At 51.1% G+C, this 23,722-nt stretch overlaps 9 protein-coding genes across 9 annotated transcripts; 6 read left to right on the forward strand and 3 right to left on the reverse strand.

The window, feature by feature from the left end:
* Positions 1–5,153: 5,153 nt before the first annotated feature.
* Positions 5,154–7,312, forward strand: BDW74DRAFT_158722 (glycoside hydrolase family 71 protein; the record flags this gene model as incomplete). Its single annotated transcript, XM_073725359.1, has 2 exons — positions 5,154–5,812; positions 5,875–7,312. Coding segments are annotated over exons 1-2 (1,136 nt in total), but the record flags the coding sequence as incomplete, so codon positions are not given.
* Position 7,313: 1 nt separating this feature from the next.
* On the forward strand, positions 7,314–9,239 carry BDW74DRAFT_158723 (uncharacterized protein). The gene has a single exon (XM_073725360.1). The coding sequence runs from the start codon at positions 8,017–8,019 to the stop codon at positions 9,097–9,099; it is 1,083 nt and encodes a 360-aa protein (XP_073580902.1). The 5' UTR covers positions 7,314–8,016; the 3' UTR covers positions 9,100–9,239.
* On the reverse strand, positions 9,233–10,967 carry BDW74DRAFT_65046 (annexin). The gene has a single exon (XM_073733374.1). The coding sequence runs from the start codon at positions 10,858–10,860 to the stop codon at positions 9,367–9,369; it is 1,494 nt and encodes a 497-aa protein (XP_073580903.1). The 5' UTR covers positions 10,861–10,967; the 3' UTR covers positions 9,233–9,366.
* Position 10,968: 1 nt separating this feature from the next.
* On the forward strand, positions 10,969–12,474 carry BDW74DRAFT_65069 (glycoside hydrolase family 43 protein). Its single transcript, XM_073733375.1, has 2 exons — positions 10,969–11,658; positions 11,714–12,474. Exons 1-2 carry the CDS (start codon positions 11,350–11,352, stop codon positions 12,395–12,397), a joined length of 993 nt encoding a protein of 330 aa, XP_073580904.1. The 5' UTR covers positions 10,969–11,349; the 3' UTR covers positions 12,398–12,474.
* BDW74DRAFT_65044 (putative UDP-glucose,sterol transferase) lies at positions 12,274–15,763 on the reverse strand. The gene is made up of 7 exons (XM_073733373.1): positions 15,606–15,763; positions 14,889–15,537; positions 14,600–14,836; positions 13,782–14,546; positions 12,917–13,733; positions 12,720–12,858; positions 12,274–12,665 (listed from the first exon to the last, which is right to left on the reverse strand). Exons 1-7 carry the CDS (start codon positions 15,721–15,723, stop codon positions 12,457–12,459), a joined length of 2,934 nt encoding a protein of 977 aa, XP_073580905.1. The 5' UTR covers positions 15,724–15,763; the 3' UTR covers positions 12,274–12,456.
* A 1,711-nt stretch (positions 15,764–17,474) lies between these two features.
* BDW74DRAFT_65130 (uncharacterized protein) lies at positions 17,475–18,629 on the forward strand. Its single transcript, XM_073733377.1, has 2 exons — positions 17,475–18,173; positions 18,241–18,629. The coding sequence occupies exon 1, from the start codon at positions 17,622–17,624 to the stop codon at positions 18,165–18,167; it is 546 nt and encodes a 181-aa protein (XP_073580906.1). The 5' UTR covers positions 17,475–17,621; the 3' UTR covers positions 18,168–18,173; positions 18,241–18,629.
* Positions 18,417–20,870, forward strand: BDW74DRAFT_65116 (putative GABA permease). The gene is made up of 7 exons (XM_073733376.1): positions 18,417–18,733; positions 18,787–18,857; positions 18,915–18,938; positions 19,012–19,101; positions 19,170–19,252; positions 19,300–19,697; positions 19,753–20,870. Exons 1-7 carry the CDS (start codon positions 18,599–18,601, stop codon positions 20,611–20,613), a joined length of 1,662 nt encoding a protein of 553 aa, XP_073580907.1. The 5' UTR covers positions 18,417–18,598; the 3' UTR covers positions 20,614–20,870.
* Positions 20,748–21,586, reverse strand: BDW74DRAFT_181030 (putative GNAT family acetyltransferase; the record flags this gene model as incomplete). The annotated part of the gene is made up of 2 exons (XM_073729898.1): positions 20,748–21,112; positions 21,181–21,586. The coding sequence occupies 2 exons, from the start codon at positions 21,584–21,586 to the stop codon at positions 20,748–20,750; spliced, it is 771 nt and encodes a 256-aa protein (XP_073580908.1).
* A 753-nt stretch (positions 21,587–22,339) lies between these two features.
* BDW74DRAFT_65309 (uncharacterized protein) lies at positions 22,340–23,322 on the forward strand. Its single transcript, XM_073733378.1, has 2 exons — positions 22,340–22,409; positions 22,477–23,322. The coding sequence occupies exon 2, from the start codon at positions 22,646–22,648 to the stop codon at positions 23,165–23,167; it is 522 nt and encodes a 173-aa protein (XP_073580909.1). The 5' UTR covers positions 22,340–22,409; positions 22,477–22,645; the 3' UTR covers positions 23,168–23,322.
* The last annotated feature ends 400 nt before the right edge of the window (positions 23,323–23,722 follow it).

Raw genomic sequence — 23,722 nt, forward strand, 5'->3', positions numbered from 1 at the left:
ACTGTGTAAGGCATATAAAGCTGCGAGGAAGGGATTAAATCCCTACCTTTACTAAAAGGGGGGGTAGGCGTTAATAACTTTAGCTGCAGCTTATTAAGTACTACAGCAGGCGAATAAGAAACTAGCCTAGTTACCCTAAATCTGCTTTAAATATTCTTTTTAATAAAGACCTTTTCATGGGCTTCTGGATAGGCCTTTAAGAAATCCAGCTTATTAATAATATTATATCCCAGGCGCCCTTTTTACTTAATAATCTTATTATAAGCTCTTTTTAAAGGACCAAAATAACTAACATTAAGAGGTTGCAGAAGGTAAGATAAATAAAAAGGCATGTAAATAGGTATAATATTATTCTGCTTGCAAGCAAAGTTAAAGGCAGGGGTTAGGTGGCTTCCGTGGCTGTCCAGAACTAGTAAAAAGAACCCCCTATAAGGTCCTTGGCCTTAGAAGGGGTTAGCGAATAGTGTGAAAGGGTGTAATACACCTAAAAGGATAAGAATAAAAGGGTTTAGAAGCCTTTTTCCAGAAACTGGCTTCATCATAAGATTAACGCTGAGGATCAAAACTCTCCCCTCGCGGAGGACAGGTAACGTAATTCCCGGTCGGTCGGTTCTTCCCGATCGGTCGGTCGTTTTCCCAGCAACCCTAATACTCAAAGAACATTGAATTCAGATAACTCCACCAATTCTTATTCAAATTAATTATACAAAACATCATTAAAAGCGCGACAATGTGTTCTTATATAACCCAGCTCTCTATATCTTAAACATCTTGGTGGGGCGCGACTAGGTTAAGTTAAAGCTGGCAGGGCACTTGCGCTTAACCCCCCCCTTCCTGCCTAAATTTCATTATTTCTCAATAAAATAAGGTCTCGCGCTTCTTAAATTAAGAGGCCGTCTGTCAGTGTTATTTATCGCTTAGATCGTCCTTTTTTTTACATATTATTTACCATAAATAAGCAGAGATCCTCGTTTTCCTGAGCCAGCAAGCTGGCATTATAAATGGCCATCTCACACCCCTTTATAAATTAATCTAGCGCCTGCTTAAAGGGCGTTAACAGGCTCCGGGAGCCCTCCTTAAGAAGCTTTTTAACAAATAAAGCCTTTTAATTAACCTGGCAAACTGTATAGGGTGTACAGAGCTGTAAAAAAGGAATTAAATCCCTACCTCTACTAGGAGGGGGTATAGGAGTTAACAGCTTTAACTTTAACTTATTAAGTACTACAGCGGGAGAATAGGGAACTATCCTAGTTACCCTAAATCCGCTTTAAATATTCTCCTTGGTAAAGACCTTCTCATGTGCTTCTGGATAGGCCTTTAAGAAATCCAGCTTGTTAATAATATTAAATCCCAGGCGCCCTTTTTACTTAATAATCCCCCCATAAGCGCGCTTTAAGGGACCAAAACAACCAACATCAAGAGGTTGCAGGAGGTAAGATGAATAAGGAGGCATGTAAAATAGTACTATATTATTCTCCTTGCAAGCAGAGTTAAAGGCAGGCGTCAGGTGGCTTCCGTGCCTGTCCAGAACTAGGAGGGAGTACCCCCCCGTCCTCCGCCCTTGTATAGCTAGGATAAAGCATTTTTAAAGCCAGCGAAGGCCTATTGCATCCATAGTCCACCCATTATCACTAACTTCGATTCTCCAGGCCGTAGGGAGAGAATATTCCTCGAACCATCCCTCAATATGGCGCTTTCCTTTAAAAATAATGGTGAAGGGGATTAACCAACCCGTTAAATTAACGTATTTAATAGTTGTAACCCATTCCCAATTACCTGGCTGTATAATCCATGGCTTGCCAGGCATCTCCGCTCGAGCTACCACCTTTATAGTTGCAATAAGCCCCATAGCAAACCCAGTTTCATCAAAATTATAAATATCTTTATTAAGTATTCCATGCTTAACTTTAACACGCTATAGCTTATCAAAATATTAGCTAATTAACTTAGGATCTTCATATAAAGCTCTTTAATAATTAATCCTTCAAGCAAACCTGGATTTAACTTCAGGGCGCCTCTTCGTAAACTCTGTTACCTAGTTCTTTCCAATGGGCGGATACGGCGCTAAGAAACCAGCATTATGAATAATTTAGGCCATCTCACAAACTCTACAGGGCTTAGGGGCTGCTCCATGTATATTAAGTAATACTATCCACGCTATTAAAACCTCTTCTTGCTGTAGGGAGAGTCAGTGCCTGGGATTACAAAGTTCTGCTTAACTTTGTCGGCCCTCCAGTCTTCCTCTAAGCATATTCATAGGAATGTTATATGCACGCGCTGCGGGCGCAATTTTTAAGTATTTTCTATTTTTTAAATCTTATATTACGCAGGCAATTCTGCCCTCTTGCTTAACTAAATTTTAATTCTTTTTACGCGCTTTTGGTGGCATGGTGGTTGATTAAAAACAAAGGCAGGATACGCGATGAGTTTGTTGGGGAAAACGACTGACCGATCGGGAAGAACCGACCGACCGGGAATTACGTTATCCTCTGTGCGCGCTGAGTCAGCATGGGTGCTGACTCAGCCTATCCGCGGAGGATCCTCCGCGGATATCTCTAAGTTCTTGTGGAAGGGCTATGTACAATGTCATGGGCCTTACACCCCCCCCCCTTCTCCGCGCCTGTACAGCAGGAATAAAGTAATTTATAAGCTAGCAAAGGCCTATTATATCTATTATTTATTTATTATTACTAACTTTAATTCTTCATGATACAGGAAGAGATAATTCCTTAAACCATTTTTTAATATGGTGCTTTTCTTTAAAAATAATGGTTAAGGGAATTAAGAAGCCCCTAGAATTAACATATTTAATAGTTATAACCTATTCCTAATTGCCTAGCTGTATAAGCCATGGTTTTCCAGGCATTTCCACTTAAAATATTACCTTTGTTATTATAATTAGGCCTATAGCAAACCCGGTTTTATTAAAGTTATAAATATCTTCTTTATATATACTATACTAAACTTTAACATGCTTTAGCTTAGCAAACCATGGGCTAATTACTTTAGGGTCTTTATATAATACTCTTTAGTAATTAATCTTTTAAGTAAACCTGGATTTAACTTTAAGATGTCTCTTAGTAAACTTTGTTACCTAATTTTTTTAATAGGCGGATATGGCGTTAAGAAAGCATCCAGGATTATTTATGCTATTTCGCGTACTTTGCAGGGCTTAGGGGCCGCTCCGCGGATATTAAGTAATATAATTTATATAATTAATACTTCTTCCTGGTATAGGGATAGCCTATACTAGTGGTTACAGAGTTTTTATTAAAATTATTAACCCTAAAGTCTTCCGCGAAGAGTATTCAGAGGAATATTATATGCACGCGCTGCGGGCGTGATTTTTTAAAATTTTCCATTTTTTAAATCTTATATTATGTATTAAATTCTGCCCTCTTGCTTAACCAAGTTTCGAGTTATTTTACGCGCTTTTCGTGGCATGGTGGTTGTTTAAACTTAAAGGTAATATACGCGTTGAGTTTGTCGGGGAAACTCCGGATTGGTCGGGAAGTATGGATCGCCCGGGAATTACGTTAGAATAGCAGTTATATGTAATATTAATGCATTATAGTCATGATACTCATTCGTCAATAATGAATAATGCCGCTACACGGGGCGCCGAGGGCTGTGTTTCAAGTGGTGACGTCATCCGTCTCCATAGACCTTGCCCAGATGAGAGGTCTCGGGCGTCTTCCGGAATGTCGGGTCAGAGGTGCTCGACGGTGATCTTTCTAGTAGACTCCAGGAATGGTGAATTGGTCTCGGTCGTTGAGACCGAGGGAAGCGCGTGTAAGGTATGATCTGATCGTCAGATCGCTGTAAACGTGGATCAGCATAAGCCTAGACTAGAAATATATATGCATCTGTATCTCTCGACCTTTTCACCCGGAATCTCATCAAGTTGGTTTAGGTTGAACACGAAGCCCTTGGACCTTGGATCAATGCTTCCCATGGAACAGAGCTCGTGCACGATCCAGGCGTCAAGTCAAGTGTTCCAAAGTTAGTGCGTTGGTCGCCTAATGTCTCTCTTTCCGGGGCGATTCGGGTGGCGATTTGTCGGGTCGATTCGGCTGTCACCGGGCGATCCGGATCTGACATTTGATCTACTCTAGTACAATGGCTCTTGTTTTTATGAGAACCGTTTTGCTAGTAGGGAATCTAAAGGTCTTACTAGTATTTTCGAACGGCTTGCTCGCCGAAACTAGAAAAAGGTCATGAGATGATCTGGTATACGAGTGTCGGTCGACGGACTGCGTAAACAAGAAGAGCTAAGTTCTATTAGACCTGGTGTTGCAGGCCCCGAACTCTGGGGAAATAATATTTACTGGTTGGGCTTCGCTTCATAGTCGGACTTGCCGGCCGAACTGGTATAGCGACAATTTGGATGCCGGTCGGCGATGGCTTACCTAGGGCTATACTCGGCCGGAAGCCACTCAAGCCACGGACCAAATTGCGATAAATCGCACCTACACGTCTACGGGTATACAAAACTCTTATTGAGTGGCGGAGGTCATGCCTTACAGAATAGTGGCCTGGGTTAATATCTTCCATCGCTCAACTGCAGCGTCTTGCCAGTGGTGCTCCTCGCCGCCATTGCTAGGTAGGCTGCACCGGGTCGGGTACGATTACTTCGAAGATAAACATTTAAGATTGAGACCATGTCCATTGGACAGCTATTTCTGAAACACCCGGAAATCGGATTCCAAGGCGGCTTGAAGGCCACAAAGCGATGGCGACGTTGATTAGGGCTGCGAATCAAAGTGGGAGGCCACCGCCGGGATCAGCTGTCCAAGGCTCAAGCCTCTTCAGCCTCCGACGGACCGATCGCTTACGGAGTAGTTCTCTCAGGCAAGCCCGAGAAAGCTTAGAGACAATACGATATGTACGGCGCCGAGAACTCGGCAGTTCGTTCTAACGAACGTAGGATTTGGACTATGCAGTCGCGAGGCAAGGGGGCGGTTCCTTCAACAGACACAAACACCATGGCATCCAATTGGTAAGAATCCCATAATTTCTCAGAGCAAACTCAGTAAACTGCGGTATTATGTCGCGCATCAGCCATGCTTGCGAGTCTGTGTTTTATCGCCTCTACAGATAGCGGTCTAAAGTCCGTGCTGAGCGTCCACCCACCCTCCCCAGAGCCTCAGTTATCCATAGGTTAACCGATCTCTTATCTACACCCTCCAAGTAAAAAATACCCAATCCTCCTATAACTCACTAAAAATAGTCCCTAAGTTTCGCGTTGGAGCAAAAAGACGTTCGCTGTGAGACTATGTCTCAGTATCGGGGCACACCCGCACAGCTGACGGAGCCAACGCATCCCATATCAGATCTGACATATCCCCAATAATCCACTTCAGTACAGCGAACTAGTTCAACTTTAGCATCCATATCAAACGCCATCCTTGCAGCAGGCGAATGGGATCCTCGGGTATCTCCTGAATATCACTTCCTAGAAACCTGTCTCATCCATGAGCGTTCGTAAGCATCGTCTAATGGCGCGCCGAGTTTGCCAAATAGATAGTTTTCTGTGATGTAGGAGTGGGATGAGTAGGAGGATATGGCTTGCGGGTATTAGTATCGTGGATGTCCTTCGAACAGTAGATATTGTTAAGTTTTGATTTTGATGCCTTTTTTGTCTGTTGTTCTTTTTTGATAGAGAATACTCTACGATTACCATATGACATAACGGCTGTTCATCTTAACAAAAATGTCACCTCTTCGAGCATGGGGTCTCCCCATGCTGGCTCTGTTAGCCTCAAGTCTGCCTCGTTGCATCCAAGCAAAAGCCGTCTTCGCCCATTTCATGGTACCTGCCTGCCCTCCCACCCCAAACCCATCATCTCAAACGGCCTCAAGCTAACCTTCCAGATCGCCAACACAGAAAACTACACCCTCTCCGACTGGGCGTCGGACATGACCCTCGCAAAAGCCTCGTCCATCGACGCCTTCGCATTGAACGCCGGCTTCGGACAAGACGAAAACCCCATCTCCTTCCGCAACGCCTTCACCGTCGCCGCAGAGCTAGACTTCAAGCTCTTCTTCTCCCTCGACTACTCAGGCGACGGGCACTGGCCAAAAGACCAGGTCATCTCGCTGCTGCAGAACTATATAAGCCACGACGCATACTTCCGACATTCCGATGGAAAGGCGCTCGTTAGTACATTCGAGGGTTTTGAGGCGGCGAATGATTGGAGCGATATTAAGAGGAGTGTTGGGAAGGTCGTGGGCAACGATACGTGCTGTGCATTTATACCGGATTGGACGTCTATTGGGCCGAGACGGGCTTCGTCGGTTCCGGCTATTGATGGGCTGATGAGTTGGGAGGCGTGGCCGTATGGCGATGAGAAGATGAATACCACCATGGATGAGGATTACATGTCCTATCTACGCTCGAACACTAGTGACACTGGGGATAAGGCGTATATCATGCCCGTTAGTCCCTGGTTCTACACAAATCTCCGCCAATTCAACAAGAATTGGGTGTGGCGCGGGGATGATCTGTGGTATGACCGGTGGGAACAGGTCCTGCAGCTGGACCCCGAGTACGTCGAGATCCTCACCTGGAACGACTACGGCGAGAGCCACTATATCGGGCCTGTGAGGAGTAATGCGACGGGAGTTGTTAAGGAGGGTGCGCCGTTTGATTATGTTGCTGATATGCCGCATGATGGGTGGAGGAGTACGCTGCCTTTTCTGATTAAGCAGTTTAAAGAGAGGAAGGGCAAGGCGGAGGTTGAAGATGAGAATCTGAGCGTTTGGTACCGACTTTCGCCGTCGGATAAATGCAACTCTGGCAAGACGAGCGGGAATAGCGAGAGCTCGCATCAAGTTCTTATGAGTCCGGGGGATGTGCTGCAGGATAAGGTGTTTTTTTCTGCGGTGCTGGATGGATGGGCGGATGTTAAAGTCGCCATTGGGGGCGTGAATAAGAGTGCTGACTGGAGTGATACACCTGATGGAGGGGAGGGTGTGTATCATGGGTCGGTTCCGTTCGATGATCGAACTGGGGAGGTGGAGGTGACGTTGTCCCGAGACGGAGAGCTTCTGGCGCAGATGAAGGGGAAGAGTATTGCGGATACTTGTCCCGGGAACTACACAAACTGGAACGCATGGGTGGGCAATGTCACCGCTCGTAAGCTGAAGAAGAGTGGCAGTGATGGTGATGACGGGGAGAACGGGGGTGGGATGGCTATACAGCAGGCGTCGCTGTGGTTGATGGGACTGGCCTTACTTTCTTACCTGATATGATATGACGCGATCCTCGCTCTACTTGACTAATTAATCTAATCCATGCTATCATCAAATCTAGCCCTATCTTAATCTAGACAAAGACCCTCAACCCACCTCAACCACGGAACCCCCTTATCACCCAGCTCAACCCACGGATCACCCACCCAAAAACCAAGCTTATTTCACCCATCCACAAATCAACATCGCCGTCTTGCGAGAGTCCAGATCCCTCCCGGTAGGTAGAAAGTCAATGACGGCACCAGGCCAGAACCCCTCGCCACCCTTGCAGCCAGCCTACAATAGCCGCCCCGCAGCTCTAGACCACAGCAAGCGGCCAAGGCAACGCAATATACTCTGACGCTGACATGGTCAGCCGTGGCGAGGGCGCTAGATCAGGCCGATATGCGCGATCATTCGTCGGGAGCCGGGGGATCCGCGCTGGCGTGTGCTTTAGCTTTCGTCATGCCACAAGTGCATATCGGCAGGATGGATTGGCTTACCTAGTCTTGGATCGGCCGATGCGAAGGTTTAGACGCACAGAGTGTTGATGGTATAAAGCGCTCTCATTTCCTGAATGGGTTGAGGAAAAGACAAGCACATGGAGACAGGCATTGAGTGTTTGTTCTATCATTTTGACAAGTCGTTACCTTCTACTGGACATATTCTACCTCTTTCTCTTCGCATTCGCATCATACCACCGTCATCCACCAGTCAACCTCAACCTCTACACCTCACCACTACCACCACGACCAAAATCTTCAATCGACCTCGACATTCAAAATGAACCCCCCAGCCTTCCTCGTCACACCCACACCCCCCTTCTACACCTCCACCTCCACCTCCAATTCCAACTCCTACCCCCCGAAACGCAACACACGCATCCCGCCCATCCTCGCCGCCGGAATGGCCACGACCACGACAGCCAGACCCTCAAACCTAAACCCCAACACCAATTCCGATCCCAATCCCTCCCTACCAACTCGGCCAGACACCGCCTCAGCCCGCCTTGTAACCCTCTCCAAGCAAAAGCTTGACGTCGAGGCCTCAACCCCCGAGCCCGATCTCCGCCGGTGCCTAGGCCACCACAGCCTCCTCATGCGCTCGTGGATCGAAGCGCAGGCTGATATGAAGAGATACCTCGAGGACGTCCTTGAGAGCGATAGTGACGATGATGACGATATGTATGGGGATTATGACTTTGGAAAAGGGGAGGTTCTCTTTGCTGGATGCGAAGATGTTGATATCGATATGGATGGGAACAGGGATGTCCATACCGAGGTATTTGAATGTGATGATGCCGACGACGAGGACTCGCCTAGTGTTGAGGAGGAGGAAATTGTTCTTCCCGCTAGGTCTCACACATCCGTCCCTGCTGTGTCGGTGTCCGAGGTTGGGACGCCAGTTCCGAGGAGCACACCGGCCTCATCCAGCACCCCCTCCAGCCCCGTCTGGATGAAGGAGAAGCTCGTCGGCGCAGTCCGTGGTCTCGTTCGCCGGCGGAACTCAACCCCATCCTCACTACCTCATGGGAACCCTCCTTCGCCTACACCCGGGACCTCCCCACCAGCCCCTCCATCCAATACTGGTACTTCTGAGCCTTCTACCACCACGGCAAAAGCCGAGAGACCATCCCTCACACACATGGCGACCAAAAACGCCAGCGCCAGTCATATCCCTGTGCACATCCACATTCACAAGCATGTCTCCAAGCCGGGGAAGCCTCTTGCGCGGAGCCATAGCCAGGGCCAGCTGCAAACGCAAACGCAGAGCCCAAGTCCGGCAAAGTCTATTACCATCCGTGGACGGCAGTATGCGCAGCGGCTGGGGCTGAAGGTTGCGGCTGCGGTGCCGGTTGCTACCTGAGTTGATGTACTGATATGTATATATATATCTTATGTCGCATAGCGTGTTTTGTTTTGTGCTTTTTAGGTGCTTGGAGTTGGAAGTTTCGACATGATATGATTCGATATGATAGAGGATGCATAAGCTAGATCATGAGTCGTTACATACATACATCCAGTCCAGTCATACTACCTCCTCCATCCATCCATCCGTACATACAACGTAACCAAAATCCAAATGATATCAACGCGAATGGAAAAGAAATAAAAGCACAATTAGACTCGAGGCCTAAGACCACACCCTCAGAACAGCGTCCGCCAAATCCCCAGTCGGCAGAGCCCCGCGAATCCTCCGTCCAAAGTCACTCCCCGTCCTCACCTGCAGCGCCTCCTTAACTTGCACTAGGTACGGCGGGTTCCAATGCAACCGCACAACCCAGTAAATCAACCTCTTGATATCGGCCTTCGCGCCGCCCGGCGGCACAATATGCAGCATCGTCTCGACATCAAACTTAAGCGGGTCCTTTGAGCGCGCGAGGATCGCAAGGAGCGCTTTCTCTAGATGCCCGCTGAATTCATCCTTGATCGTCTTCTCGAGCGAGATGTGGTACTTGGACTCGAAGGCGGCCGAGACGGCGGCGAGTTTCTGGTCGCTCGCGCCGAGGAACACAGCCGCGACGCCGAGCTCGTCGGTGCCGGTCTTTGCGTTCGTCGCGAGATGCAGCTCGTGCACGTCTTTGTCGACGCTCGCCTGGTCAAAGTATGTCCCGCGCTCGGGGCGCGCGGCGTTAAGCAGCATGAGGAAGAACTTCTCTGTTTTACCCGATAGATCGCTCTTGATATCGTCGACAAGCGCCTTGTTGTGCCGCTGGACATAGCCGTACTTAATAGCGCGGAGGTCGGCGTTCGAGCGGCCAATCAGCACCTCATTGATGGCTGTCTCGTCGGTTCCAATACCGCTCATCGCGTCGCAAAGGTACGCGATATCCTGACCCAACGGCCCCGCAGCGAGAGAGAGCATAATGATCTCGAAGTCTCCGGAGAGTTCACTCTTCAAATCGTTCTCCAGGTTCCGCCCGTGCCGCTGCATGTATGTTTGTCGGATCAGCGCCATGTGCAGTGGGTCCGGTTTTGCCAGCACATCGATGAGCGTCTTCTCGTCTGTGCCCCATCCTTTCATTGCCTTGCGCAGGGCATCGGCCTCTTTGCTTGCGTCGCCGGACGCGCGCTGGTCAGGGTCGTAGCCTAGCGAGGGAGGGGCGGGGACAGGTGCCGCGGGCGGGTATCCCCCTGGTGCACCGTATGCTCCTGGAGGTGGTCCAGGTGGGTATCCTTGCGGCGGGTATCCCTGAGGAGGGTAGCCGCCTTGCGGGGGGTAGGGCGCGCCGTGAGGAGGGGGTGGTGTGCCATAGGGTGCAGGCGGGGGAGCAGCGCCCCAGGGGGGAGGTGCTTGGGTGTATGGGGCGGGGTGCCCCTGCTGGTATGGCGGTTGGGCAGGATGGCCTGGCTGCGGCGGGTACCCCTGGTATTGGGCGGGCGGCGGCTGGTACGGCGATTGTGAGGGATGCGATGCTGGCGATGGGTATCCGCCTGGGTTTCCTGGGGGTGCGGGATTGCCGCCGCTGGGAATGCCGTAGGGGGCTTGGATGGGATGGCCGTGCGAGGGTCCGGGTGCGGGATAGGAGGAGGGAGGGTAGGGACCCTGGGCGGGGTAGCCTTGCGGAGGCGGGGGTTGGTTGTACTGCGGATGGCCGTGGCCGTAGTTGGGCGGCGGATAGGACATGCTGCAACTATAAACAATAAGACGATAAAAATAGCGATGTCAAAGCGAAAGAACGAAGGACGCGATGGATGGATCGCAGAAGAGGAGAAAGCGAGAGAGAGATGAGGCTGAGGAGGGGCAGGCGCGGGATGGGGCCTCATTAAGAAGCTCGGCTGCCGTAAGCTGCTGTGGCTGTGCTGCTCCTGGGACCACAGACCATCGCTGGGAAAGGCTTAGCGGGTGGACTAGGGGCAGCAGGGTCCAGCGTCAGCCAAGCACCAGCTGTACAGCCCGTCGATCGCGCAGCATTAGACTCGATGTAGGCAAGATGGACACGATGACGTTGTTCTCTTGAATATTGAATGAGAATCTATGATTCTGTGTTGGACATCGCAAAAGCAATATACAGCTGGAGGAAAAGGGTATAACTCGCTGCTCGCTGACAGGTGCGCCCCTGAACTCTAGTCTATCATCATAAAACAGAAGAAAAAAGAAAGAAAGACACTCATCATGGTGCAGGTTCAAGTCCAAGCTCCAGCTTCAGCACTTCTCTTGCTCTCCCTGACCCTCGGGTCCACTTTCTCAGCCGCAGAACCAGTTCGCGTCCTCAACCGCGACTTCGCCGACCCGGCCATCATCGAGACCCCTGACGGGTGGTACGCCTTTGCGACGACCTCGGGCGGCCGCAATGTTCAAGTCGCACACTCTTCTGATTCTGATAACTGGGATTTCCTTGAGGACCATGATGCTTTGCCTGGGCCGTATTTTGATTGGGTGGCTGACGACCCCCAGCCCTGGGCGCCTGATGTTTTCCAGCGGGTAAGTACTGCTCCAGCGACAGCCATCGTCAGTAGTTGGTGGACTAACCAAGTAGGCCGACGGCCAATACGTGATGTACTATTCGGCCATCCCCCGCGCAGACGAACGACGACATTGTCTTGGTGTGGCGACATCCTCCGCAATCGAAGGCCCGTATACACCAGTTGGTGGAGACGACGCCTGGGCCTGCCCACTCGATCAAGGCGGCGCAATCGACGCATCAGGCTTCCGCGACGACGATGGAACACTCTATGTCGCGTACAAAGTCGACGGAAGTGCGTTGAACACCGAAGGCGACGAGAACTACCACCCCACGCCGCTCGTCCTGCAAGAAGTCGAAGACGACGGGTACACGAAAGTGGGCGACGCAGCGACATTGATCGACCGCGACGACAGCGACGGGCCGCTGGTCGAAGCACCCAGCGTCGTTAAAGCCGACGGCGTCTATTACCTTTTCTATTCGTCGCACATGTTCAACAGCCCGGACTATGACTCCAAGTATGCGACGGCCCCGTCCGTTGCCGGCCCGTATACTCGTCGCGGTCGGGTCGTGGCGCCGGGCGACCCAAGCAATGTTGGGCCTCTGAGTGGTCCTGGCGGTGCGGATATCTCAGCCGATGGGACAAAGTTTGTGTTCCACGCGAACATCAACAACGAAGATCCGTCGGGCGGGAGGGCGATGTATGCCACGCGGGTGAGCTTGCAGGGTGGCGATGTGACTTTTGTCGATGGGAACTGAGAAAAGGTAAAGTGAAAATATAGCGCAAATAGCATTAAAAGCAGGAAATATATCGGGTATCATGCATGTCCGTTCGTCTCCTCTTGCTTCTGGATATCATTCCATCGTTCAATTACCGCTGCTCGTTCTTCCGGTGTCGCCGCGACCATTTCGCCTAAACCTTGCTGGATGCGCGAAGAGAGTATATCGCGAATCTTGCTCCTTGATAAGCTGTTTCGGAGCGTCTTGTGTAGTCCCTCGAGTGGGTACCCAGCGAGGCCCCAAAGTCCTAGTGGACAGTGAGTATAGCACAAACACAAATATTGTCGAAGGGCAATCGTACCAGCAATTGGCTTAAGGATAACACCACCGGCGCCCTTGCCTACGCCTTTGAGCATTCCTTTCGTCCCAGATTCTTTGCGACCGTGCTTTGGCTGAGTTACGATACCGGTGACGCCCTGATATAGTTCTTGTGTGAATTCCTACCAATGGTCAGCTTGACTGCGCGCAAAGGCCATGAATATTGGACAATAGATTTACCGTTCCAGCAGCCCGTAGCCCGCCCCTCATGCCCCGGACTGTCGGTGTCTCCTGGACCATGTTGTCGTGATACAGTTTCGGCGCGTTGTGAAACCCCTTCGAAAAACTCAGCGTCAAGTCCGTCGGAAGTAAGAGTATCCAGTCGAGTATGTGCTTCCCGGCCCGGACAATGTGGTACCGAGCATCCGTAAGGACTTCGCGAGTGTCGATTGATTTATCTCGCGTTTGCTGCCGGCGAAGTGTATTTTCTAGGCTCAGATTTTTCATCTCGTCGGTGATATCTTCATTCGTGGGCGCCTTTGAGATGACAGGGTGCGCGGCGACTCCGATATCAGCATCATCTGTACTCTCTGTATCGTCGCTAGCATTGGAAGGGGTATTTATGTTTGGGACGTTGGTTTGGGATGCGTGCGACGCTTCCTCTCTCACGGACGCATATGTTAGTGAGGATGACGCAGTGCTACTCGCCGCATCGTTGTTCGTCCCATTGAGCGAATTATTCTCAGCTTCAGAGCTCTCGCGAGGGCGTTGGCTCTGGCTCTCGTTGCTCGAGTCGACTTCGGATTCCACATTGCGCTGTCCATAATGCTCCTTTTTCCACCTCCGAACGGGCGACGGCGGTTGCTTCCCGTGCTTTAAATGTCCTTTAGAATGTCTTCGACCATGTCGGTGGTTTCCACGGAACATCTCCGCCATATCCGTAGGCATTGCAGCCATGGCAGCGACAAAGTCGGTAATGACGCCGTAGAGTACCTCTGCGCCTGCGGTGAGTGGACCTTTTGGGTCGCGGCTTGTGTCGTATTCCTTTGACCGATACCTAGCCAGTTGTTAGCTTAGACAGACGAGGAGGGTGAGGTGTCAGTACAAGACAAGATCATGTGGCTTAACGAGTCCCGTTTCAACAAGAACGGTCGCCGCAAACGCACTGAGCTTGATATGCGAATGCTTCACCCACCAGACGGCGGGCCGATGCGGGCAGAGCGAACACCGTAAGCTCTCCACATCGAGATGGCGATAGAAGCTGCATACCGCATTGCGAGCACCCTGCTCAGACCGCATCTGCTCCCCGATTTCTTCCGCCTTCTTTTTGGTATCGTCTTTCAGCGCAACTTTGATTGCCTCGGCCAGCTTATCCGCGTCAAGTCTCTTGTAAGGAATTGAATCCGGCCCAGCTCCAGCTCTTGAAACAATTGAGCCCCAGAATGTCTGATCGCCGAAGAAGGGGACAATGATAGTAGGCTTGCCAAGCGTCAGTCCCGCAGCCGTCGTACCGGCGCCACCGTGATGTACAACGCAGCTGACATGTTGGAAAAGCCAGTCGTGCGGACACTTGTCTATCATCATAATCGAGTCGGACGCAGCTTGATCGGCACCGATGTTTCCCCAGCCTTTTGAGATCACCGCGCGGACGCCAGTCTTGTGCACCGCTTCAAAGACAATGCTTGTTAGTTCTTTGGGGTCGTCAACGACAATAGATCCGAAGCCGATGTATATTGGAGCCGGGCCAGACTTAAGGAACTTGTCCAAGTCTTCTGGAGGTTCGTAGCCTTGCGCGCCTGGAAGGGTCGAGAAGCCGACAACGTCGATGTTGCTGCCCCAGTCGAGGGGCTTCTCAAGGAGGGCGGGTGACCTGATAAAGTCAGTCTTGTTCTAGGTCCAAATGTGTTTCTGCTGCGAGCGTACCATAGGTATGTATACGGAACCTGCAGCCGGTGAGCAATACTCGGGGCTCGAATCGCGTCCAACGGGTCCAGCCCGAGTTCTCGTTTTCGAAACCGATTTATCAGATCTCCGAGCCCTTCCCACATCATAATCTCGACAATAGCGTATGACGCGAAGTTGCCCACAGAGGGCTTTGTGTGCTGCGACTGCACATTCGCCAAGGGATGCGGAAAAGCTTGCGTCGCGGACCAGGGCATTCTACCACCATCAGCTTGTATACCCCAAAACCGACCGATAAAGTCAGACTCACGTAAACATCATATTCAATGGAACACCCATCTTTTCCGCACAACTCAGATGCGCAAAACTCGGAGGGTTCGCGATAATTACGTCCGCAACGAACGGCAGGCTCCGGTAATCCACGTCCTGATCCTCACTCAATGGATCGGGATTGTCCTTGACATGGTGATCGATGCCCGTCCCATCGCCCGTCTCAAAGCACGACCTCCAGCAACCCGTGAATATAGCCTTCATCTCTCTCCGTCGCATCCGAATCGCTCCGCTCCGTATTGTCCGAAGATCCGGCATAAGTCCTGGATTCTTGACCATAAACGCCATGAGCTCCGCAGGGTCTCCGCCAATGTTGAAAAACTCAAGCCCCTCCTTCTCGACCGGCTCCCGAAACGAGAGATGTGTTGCGAGGCGGACGCGATGACCGTGCCTTTTGAGCTGTTTTCCGATCGCGAGAAAAGGCTGGATATCGCCCCGAGACCCGACAACTTGAATTACAATGTTCAAACGGAGTGGGTAGTGTTCCTCTTCTTGAGTCGGGGTGAAGGACGCGGTGGAATGCTGCCGATGTACGGAGTCTCGCGGGTACGGGTGTTCTTTCGTATGACGGACAATTCGCTGGAGCCATGGTTGGTGCGGAGTGAGGTTGATGTTCAGCCGACCGTCCTCTATCGATTCTCAACATCAGTATCTTCCAAGAAGGAGTTCGTTGGCGACAATTGCTGGTCAAACTCACCCAACACCCGCACACCGGTCTCATGATGGCCGTCGTGCAGGCTGTGGGCGGCGGAGTAGCTGGTGTGCGCCCAGTCTTCGGACGAGATGGTCTCGGCCCTGTTCTGCGCTTGAACCATTCTCTGGCAGAAGTCTGTAATGGGATGAAGTGGAATATGCCATGGCCGCGAGAGAAGGGAGATGAGATGAGATGAGTGATTTTGTGGTGATGTCACTGGGAGAAAAAGTGGCCCCACAAGGCTGCCTGCTGTTTCCCTGAATCCTTGACTCGCACTGTGTACCTTTTCCCTCTTCCAGCTTCCTCCTCGGGAGATGTGTCCGTGCCGTCGATCGGGTTCGTCTCTCCGATCTTGCCCCTCTCATTGGTGTTCCTTGAGGTACAATGACGATCTCATCGCTGACTCGCCGACGTCCACTATCCGAGTGACTCCGGCTACGGGATAGGGGCACGACGCCTGGCGTTTGTTTGACAATGCCTCGAAAGCAAAAAAATCGGTGCGCTTTGAATCCCAAAGTCGCCCTATCGCTGAATGCTGAGTTTGTGGCTAATCAACAATTTTGCTGCCTGGCTATCAAGGGTCCAAGAAGGGTCCAACATCCTCATCTCCATGAAACACCAACCGAGACTCAACCACCAATGAGTTGCCAGACTGGCCCAACACTTGTCAAGTCCACTACGTGTCTGAAAGCCGCCAACTTGAGGAGGCACACCTGCATCATAGGGTCGAGCATGGGCTAGCAGCCGCGACCCCGCCAATTCCAGCTTCAGGAAATCCCAGCAAACTCATCCCGACAACCTCCACGCTCGAAAATAGCAGAACAACCCCAACCGGTGCCTTTGCTTCTTCGTCTCCCTTACAACGTTCGCCGGCGAATCTATAACTTGCTGGGTATATACAGCGGGAACTTCCCAATTAGTCTGTCTTGCTTTCCTGGGGAATGGTCGTCGCGCGAACAAAGGATTATTGAGGTAGACCTGGAGGAATATAATGGTTCCATCCCCAATTGGTTAATCTATGTGTCTCGTGCAGTATCTGAAGACGTCCGGCGACTCATATTTTCCGAAAATACACTGGTGTTTTGGCACGACTCCTATTGGAATGGTTTGAGAACTCTCCTCAACTTCAGCCCTCTGGGCTGGCAGTCGTTGAGGTCAATTTTCATAAACATTGGCACCCAACATTGCGAGTTTCGGACGGGGCCGGTAATCAACAGGTTACACAGAGACTGCCACAGAGAGGTACTGGATATCGTGCAGAAGGATGCTCAACTGCAGTTGGGGGGTAATTTGCCGGCCTGGCGGCTTATCTGCTCCAAGTTGGCGACATACAACACGCAAGACGATCGGCTTGAGGTCCGTTTGATATGCGGTGCAGCGTCTAGAGAGACAGCGGCCGCATTCCTCGCTCCTCTCCATGATCTACCTCGGCTAAAGGAACTGTCAATCCGCATGGGCTCGGATAAAGATCTTGAAATCCAACACATGATTATGACGACGGTCCGCCACAAGACCCGGTACTCAACCCCAGACCTCAAAGGAACTTTCCCAATTCTGGAGCTCCCAGTGGAACTTCAACTTCGCATCCTTGAGTATTCTGGACTAATTGCTCCTCGGCATCTGATGTCTCGATCCTCCTATATGCGCTTTATGCCCGTAAACTGCAGGCTTTTCCGATGTTCTGGGGTAGCTATCGGAGCACAGAATTGCGGTAACGTCTACTAACCCTCCACTCATGCAGCTTTTTCCACCGTGTTTCCTTGTGAGGATAGCATACCGCACGCTTTATTCCTACTATGCAAGGCCATCCGCCAACTCGCGTTATCTATCTACTGGAGCCAAAATGCCTTTGAGATCTGGTATCAAGAAAGAGAGCTTCCTGCTCCCGAAGAGCCGGGGGCTCCTCAAAACCCACGGTTTCTATCTCAGCTACCGACTTACTCGTGGGAGCACCTTCGCCACATCCGCTAGGTGTTCCATTGGCTACATCGACCCAACAGCGAGAGCTACAACGAGAAGATGGAAGACTGGATTAACACTGTAGCGACCTTCTTTTCTTCGGGGTCTATTAAACCCTCCAGCCTCATCCTCGAACTGCACTTTCACAACCCGTTTTGGCATGGTCGGGATTGGTCACGTAACCTTGACAAGGAAAAGATCGTCTGGAACTTGTGCGATCGCGTTGTGACTCACGTTGTTCCTTGGGGCGGGTTCTTGAAGGATTTCTTCGTCCACAATTACGGTACCGACGAGGAGTATCGCCAGAAGGATGAGCGATATCCGGCTGAAGCCATTTTAAAGCGGAAGGTCATGGGAGAAAAGTACGATAGTTTGGCAAGGGGGAAGGGTGATACTTTTCTACAGGTACCTTTGACCTATCTGACAACAGACAGCCGCGTATTACAGGAAAGCTGCCACCAGCTTAGATTTATCATTTGCAAGCCTAGTCATCCTACAGGCCTGATCGATCCGAGGGCACCCCGCCAGACGAACCGCGGACTGATACTCTGTCCTATGCAAGATATCATGGTTGCTCTAACCCCTGGCTCAGAAGCTGCACCCTGAAATCAGGTATTTAATCCCAAGGGGACAGTTAGTCCTTGGTGTAGCTCTGGACTGACCTATCACGTTGACTGAGATCCTCCCAAATCATACGATCAACTACGGCCAAGGATTACCCACATTGAGGCCCTGCAGGGTTCTCATGCGACCCCGAAGCCGACGGTAGCTATTTCTCCGCCCAAGATTGAACTGAAACCACGCGTTGCTACGTTGTTCCAAGGACCCCTGTCCCAGTAGCCCGTTCTAGCCCTAATAAGAATGAGGGGACGGGACGGCACCGACATCCCGCCATTCAACGGGTTGGCTATACTACTCTAACTTATCAGTGGGGTCAGGGATTTGACCCTGTTCTTTTCGTTTAAAGTCCTCGTTCTGCCGAGTTTCTCCCCTCGCCTCTCTCGACCGACTCGCTTTTGCTACACTACATTCCAACCATGTCTATGGCAGCGCACGAGAAGGAACCCCATCGATACAGCGATCCTCAGATTGTAGGACACTCGGGCTGCAGGAGCGAGAAGAAGAGAGATGATGTTCATCTGGCGCGTTTGGGCAAGAAGCCGATTCTTCGCGTGAGTAGCTGGACGATCGACCTAGGAAGCTTGTCAGTGACGGGTGATTTCAGCGCAACTTTGGGCTGCTGTCAATGCTTGGGTTTAGCTGTACGATTCTTGTCACTTGGGAAGGGCTTACTTGGTATGGTGATCTAATCTCTCCGGCGCTTAAAAAACAAAGTGCTAACCAATGGCATAGTTTGTTCCTCCAGCCTCTGACAAAGTATGATTTGTCCTTCCGAATCTCTTTGTTTACTTCCCAAAAATGGAAGACAACGCTTACATAAAGTGAACAGTGGTGGTCCGGCTGGAGCAGTATACGGCTTCATCTTCGTCTGGTTAGGTACCGCTTGTGTCTTTGTAGTTCTGTCCGAGTTGGCGTCGATGTACGTCCGTCCCTACTTTGTGCCGAGAGCATTATGCCTATAGTAGGTAGCTGAGATGCCATTACTAGGGCACCAACCTCAGGCGGCCAGTATCATTGGGTGTCCATGCTTGCGCCTCGGTCGAGCGTCAAGTTCCTTAGTTACATATCCGGTACTCTCTTTTCCCAGCCAAACGTTTATCTCCGACTAACAGCTCAGGCTGGCTCACCGTGATCGGTTGGCAAGCGACCTTTGCCACGGCATGCTATCTCACAGGCACGATGATTCAAGGAGTGGCAGTTTTGACACACCCGGACTACATCCCCGCATCCTGGCATGCAACCTTCTACTACTGGGCTGTTGTCGCGTTTGCGCTGGCAGTTAATATCGCCGGGCGAGGCGTGCTTCCCAAGTTCGAGACCCTGATGCTTACTATCCATCTGCTAGGCTTCTTTGCCGTCTTGATTCCGCTGGTGTCACTGGCGGAAAAGAGCTCGGCAAGGGATGTGTTTGCCCAGTTCGTCAATCAAGGCGGTTGGTCGTCCGATGGCCTATCCTTTTTTGTCGGGCTAATTGGGTGCGTTTTTGCGTTTGCGGGGGGTGACGCTGCTGTCCATGTACGCCAACCATGTCGAGGTCGGGGCTGAAGAGTTTACTGATCTGCTGCTCTAGATGTCCGAGGAAATCGAAAATGCGACCATCGTCGTTCCCCGATCCATCCTCCTCAGCGTCGCAATTAACGGTTCACTGGGTTTTGGCATGCTTCTCGCTGTGCTCTTCTGCCTCGGAGATCTTGATACAGCACTCGCCTCGCCAACTGGATACCCCTTCATGGAGATCTTCCTGAACGGCACAGGCTCGGTTGGAGGCGCAGCAGCCATGACCTCCATCATCATTACTGTCTGCATTTGCTCGTCGACCGGTATGATGGCCGCGACATCCCGTCAATTCTGGTCCTTCTCCCGCGACCGTGGCGTCCCTGGTTGGAGGCTTTGGAGCCGCGTCTCAAGGTCAACAACTATCCCCGTGTGGTCGGTGCTGCTAACAACAGTCGTCTCCGCTCTGCTTGCGCTGATACCAATTGGCTCGGCTGTTGCGTTCAATCAACTCTGCGCCATGTCCATCTCGGGGCTATACCTGTCATATATACTCGTCGCAGTTTTACTCCTATGGAGACGTTTGACAAACGACATATCTACCACAGCTACGTCGCTCTTAGCATCTGATGCCGAGTCTATCGCCGATGAGCCGGTCAATACCATTGGTGCAAAGCTCGTCTGGGGCCCGTTCCATGTCCCTGGCATTTGGGGCGTATTAATCAACATATTTGCCATCGTCTACGCGCTCATTGCTGTCTTCTTTAGCTTTTGGCCGACAACCAACTCTGTCACTCTGGAAACTATGAACTTTAGTGTTGTCGGTACGGTCAGCGTGATCCTGCTGAGTGTGGTGTACTACTTTGTACGTGCCCGCCATGTGTATACCGGGCCAATTATTGAGACAATTGTCGGTGTCAGAGCAAGCCATGGCTAGGATGCGCTACACCTATCAAAGTCGGATTATGGAGTTCATTTTATGTTTTTTGCTGATAGTGTGACTAGTGTACATAACGGCTACATCAAAAACAAAAGACTCTGGTCCATCAAGCTCAATAACCACTTCCCGCCTCAATTAACTCTACACCACCCATCCCTCTTCTTCTCCTCTACCCACGGCAGCACCATCTTAGCCTCTTCATGGCGCCCCCTCTTCGGCCTCCACATAACCGTATACTCAATCGGCAGCATGACCCTCTCACACTCTTCCCACTCCTTTTTCCCCTTATCCGATAACTCCCTCTCCGGAACAGGCTGCACCTTATTCACGAGGATCCGGCGGAATCCAAACTTCTCGTACAGCGGGACCCCAAATTCAGAAGCGTCGAGCCACGCTTCAAGTCCGCGCTCGTCCGCGATTCGAAGACCCCATTCCATGAACATCCGGCCGAGGCCGCGGTTGCGGTAGGCTGGGAGCGTGAAGGCAATGTGGAGGACTATCCAAATTAGCATTAGGCGCTTGTCAATAGCAATGGAGGGATGGTAGTAGAATAGGTAGGCGTACAAGCATGCCCCCTCCTCGCCATCTCCCCCCTCGGCCTCTCAAACAGCCTCACAGCCTGCGTCGCGAACTCCCAAGATACACCCTCAGGATACCAATCCGCGACCAGGACCTCGCTGTGCTCGTCGTAGGGGTTATCGTCGTAGAAGTACCATTTCGCTGCGGCGGCAATGCGGTTGTCGGCTTGTGTGTCGACGATCTTTATCCAGGTGCAGTGTGGTTGCTCGCGGTGGTATTCTTCTCGTTGGGTAGTGATGCACGTCTGTAAGCTTGTTTCGCGGTCGTTGTTGAGGATTGGCATGAAGAGCCGTAAAAGGCCTTGCGGTGGGTTCTCAAAGGACTCCCATAGGGCAGATATTAGAGGTGGGAAGTCTGTATCGTTTATGTGCTGGAGTTGGAATTGGGTCATTTTGCTTGTGGTTGTTTCCATGCTGTCTATGAAGGAGAAGACGCTGCGGAGGATAGGTAGACGGGTAGTTATACGCATTTCGTTGGGATGATACCATACCATCCATAGCCGGGGTATATGCCTGGCCTAAAACATATGATCAATGCATGGCGCTACCTGCCTAGGGCAGGGCAGGGATTCTGATCCGTGGATTTAATTAGCTCCGGGGGAATTTGGCCTTCAATCACCCAACTAGACCAACTGATAGCATGATGAGATCGATAAGCTGCTTCACGGTACAGTGCACGGCCAGCCGACTGTGGCTTAGGTGGGCAATTTAGTCATCTTCAAATCCATTACCTTAGTTACCGTCGGATGCTGAGTATGTTGGCATGCCACGCGGACCCTTTTCCGTTGCTAGACCACATGCAAGTCCACGTTGAGCTAATAAGCAGTTCATTTACCCAACATCCAAATGCTGGAGGCGCGATCGCATCGCCGTTAGGTCATAAGTCTCGTATGGAGGCAGCCTAATTATTCCGCATACCTTTTCAGGTTCGGCAGTAGAAATCTTGCAGCCTTCGTGGCCATGAACAAGGAACCACACTGCAACCATTTTCAATCCAAGCTCGGCTGATGATTCCACGTCCGCACCCTCTTGAGTTCCCGCTCAGGTCGCCCCTCAACATGCCACCCCGTCTCGCAAGCAATCGAATTACTCTCCATCGTCTCGTGGCAGCATGAGTATTCCCAACATTCTTCGTACCCTACAACCAACTCATCCGTGTTGTGTTGTCAACACCAAAGTCATTGTCCACCCAGATTTCGTCGCCTGTGGGCTCAGGTTCGTTATCTTCACAACTTCCATCAGTTTTTCGCTTTAACGAGCAAAGTTATAAGAAATGGGCGAGTATGGCACATGCAAGGATGGTGACCTACCTGGATGGTACTTGCAAGCATAGCTCTTGTTCTCCGTGACATCGAACTCTTCCTTGCAGTTTCTGCAAAAAGCATATCGGGAGACCTTTCGCTTTAGAGACTTCTTCGGTGGCTCCGGCTCCGGTTTCAGGTTTGGCTTCGATGCTTTCGCTGGGGCAGGTTCTGTTGTTGATGGCGTCGGCGTATATGGCTAAGCCAAGAGGGCGCTTGTTTGGGTATCGACACAGTTCAAAGAGCAGAGTGTGCCCACAGCAGCTGGGCCTCGCGAGACCGGGCGGGTCCTACAGGCACGATCTTCCCGACAGTTCGAGCCAACCCTCGCTGAGACACGAAACGGACTTGCTGGCAGCAAGGGTCGGAACAATCATTGTCATCGAAGTCTTTCTCAGCGTCGCTTTCCGACTCAGATATATCTCCAGAGTCTTCAGGATCCGTAGTGAGATCCGAGTTCCAGTCAGAGGCGTCGGTATCGATGTCAGACATGCCGATCTCGCGATTTATCCTGCTATCGACGAGCAAAACCCAGCTGGCTCTCATGCGCGCTTCGGGGATCTTTTCGCAGATGGACTTGAGGCACCACCGGGCCGTTTCTTCGGAGACCGTGTCGATTGCGGTCTTCAGGACCTCCAAGTTCTCGTCTGTCGTTGTCGTAGCCATTGCTGAGTATCTTGTTGATTTATGCAGTTGAATGTTCAGTGCGGATGATGTTTGTTGTGTGGTACAATCGGGTGTCGCGCGGCAGACGCGTCGGGTCGCATCAACAATGGCTACTGTGATGCTGCTTGTTCCTTTGTTTGATGGTGACCCTCTTTCCCCGGGCCAAAAATATGAGGCAAAATCTCTAATTCTCTGTCCGTTCTAAAAGCATCCCTTATCTAGCTATTCCAGTCCTTTTACAGTAGACCACTTGCAAGCTAACGCTCGGTCGAACTATACATGTAAGCCATTTCTTCTTTTTTAAACACATTATTCGTACACTATGATCACAATTGATCTACTAGAAGTAATTCTCACAAGGTTTCCTGATGGTCTTTCCAGTAGCTCAAGGCTCACAACTCCAATGCCGACCGCGAATGCGCTTCTGCTTCTGCTCCCATGGCCCCTCGACGTGCCAATCCACCACACACCCTACCGGGTTGCTTGCGAGCGTCTCCTCACAGCGGGTAGATTCTCAACTTTCAGGCGACTCGTCCATCATAGAGTCGTCGACCCCGAAGT

This window comes from Aspergillus multicolor (genome assembly GCF_047715735.1).
Source record: "Aspergillus multicolor strain CBS 133.54 unplaced genomic scaffold BDW74scaffold_25, whole genome shotgun sequence".
Classification (NCBI taxonomy): Eukaryota; Fungi; Ascomycota; class Eurotiomycetes; order Eurotiales; family Aspergillaceae; genus Aspergillus; species Aspergillus multicolor.

What these genes read in the sequence shown, in the direction of transcription:
- BDW74DRAFT_65116 (XM_073733376.1), top strand. Translation starts at nt 18,599, where the DNA reads ATGTCTATGGCAGCGCACGAGAAGGAACCCCATCGATACAGCGATCCT. An exon ending in CTGTCCGAGTTGGCGTCGAT is followed by an intron (nt 19,102 to 19,169) that starts GTACGTCCGTCC and finishes TGCCATTACTAG; the next exon opens with GGCACCAACCTCAGGCGGCC. An exon ending in GGGGTGACGCTGCTGTCCAT is followed by an intron (nt 19,698 to 19,752) that starts GTACGCCAACCA and finishes CTGCTGCTCTAG; the next exon opens with ATGTCCGAGGAAATCGAAAA.
- BDW74DRAFT_65044 (XM_073733373.1), bottom strand. Translation starts at nt 15,723, where the DNA reads ATGGTTCAAGCGCAGAACAGGGCCGAGACCATCTCGTCCGAAGACTGG. An exon ending in GACCGGTGTGCGGGTGTTGG is followed by an intron (nt 15,538 to 15,605) that starts GTGAGTTTGACC and finishes GAGAATCGATAG; the next exon opens with AGGACGGTCGGCTGAACATC. An exon ending in GGCTACGGGCTGCTGGAACG is followed by an intron (nt 12,859 to 12,916) that starts GTAAATCTATTG and finishes GACCATTGGTAG; the next exon opens with GAATTCACACAAGAACTATA.
- BDW74DRAFT_65309 (XM_073733378.1), top strand. Translation starts at nt 22,646, where the DNA reads ATGCTTTCGCTGGGGCAGGTTCTGTTGTTGATGGCGTCGGCGTATATG.
- BDW74DRAFT_65130 (XM_073733377.1), top strand. Translation starts at nt 17,622, where the DNA reads ATGGAAGACTGGATTAACACTGTAGCGACCTTCTTTTCTTCGGGGTCT.
- BDW74DRAFT_65069 (XM_073733375.1), top strand. Translation starts at nt 11,350, where the DNA reads ATGGTGCAGGTTCAAGTCCAAGCTCCAGCTTCAGCACTTCTCTTGCTC. An exon ending in CGCCTGATGTTTTCCAGCGG is followed by an intron (nt 11,659 to 11,713) that starts GTAAGTACTGCT and finishes CTAACCAAGTAG; the next exon opens with GCCGACGGCCAATACGTGAT.
- BDW74DRAFT_158723 (XM_073725360.1), top strand. Translation starts at nt 8,017, where the DNA reads ATGAACCCCCCAGCCTTCCTCGTCACACCCACACCCCCCTTCTACACC.
- BDW74DRAFT_65046 (XM_073733374.1), bottom strand. Translation starts at nt 10,860, where the DNA reads ATGTCCTATCCGCCGCCCAACTACGGCCACGGCCATCCGCAGTACAAC.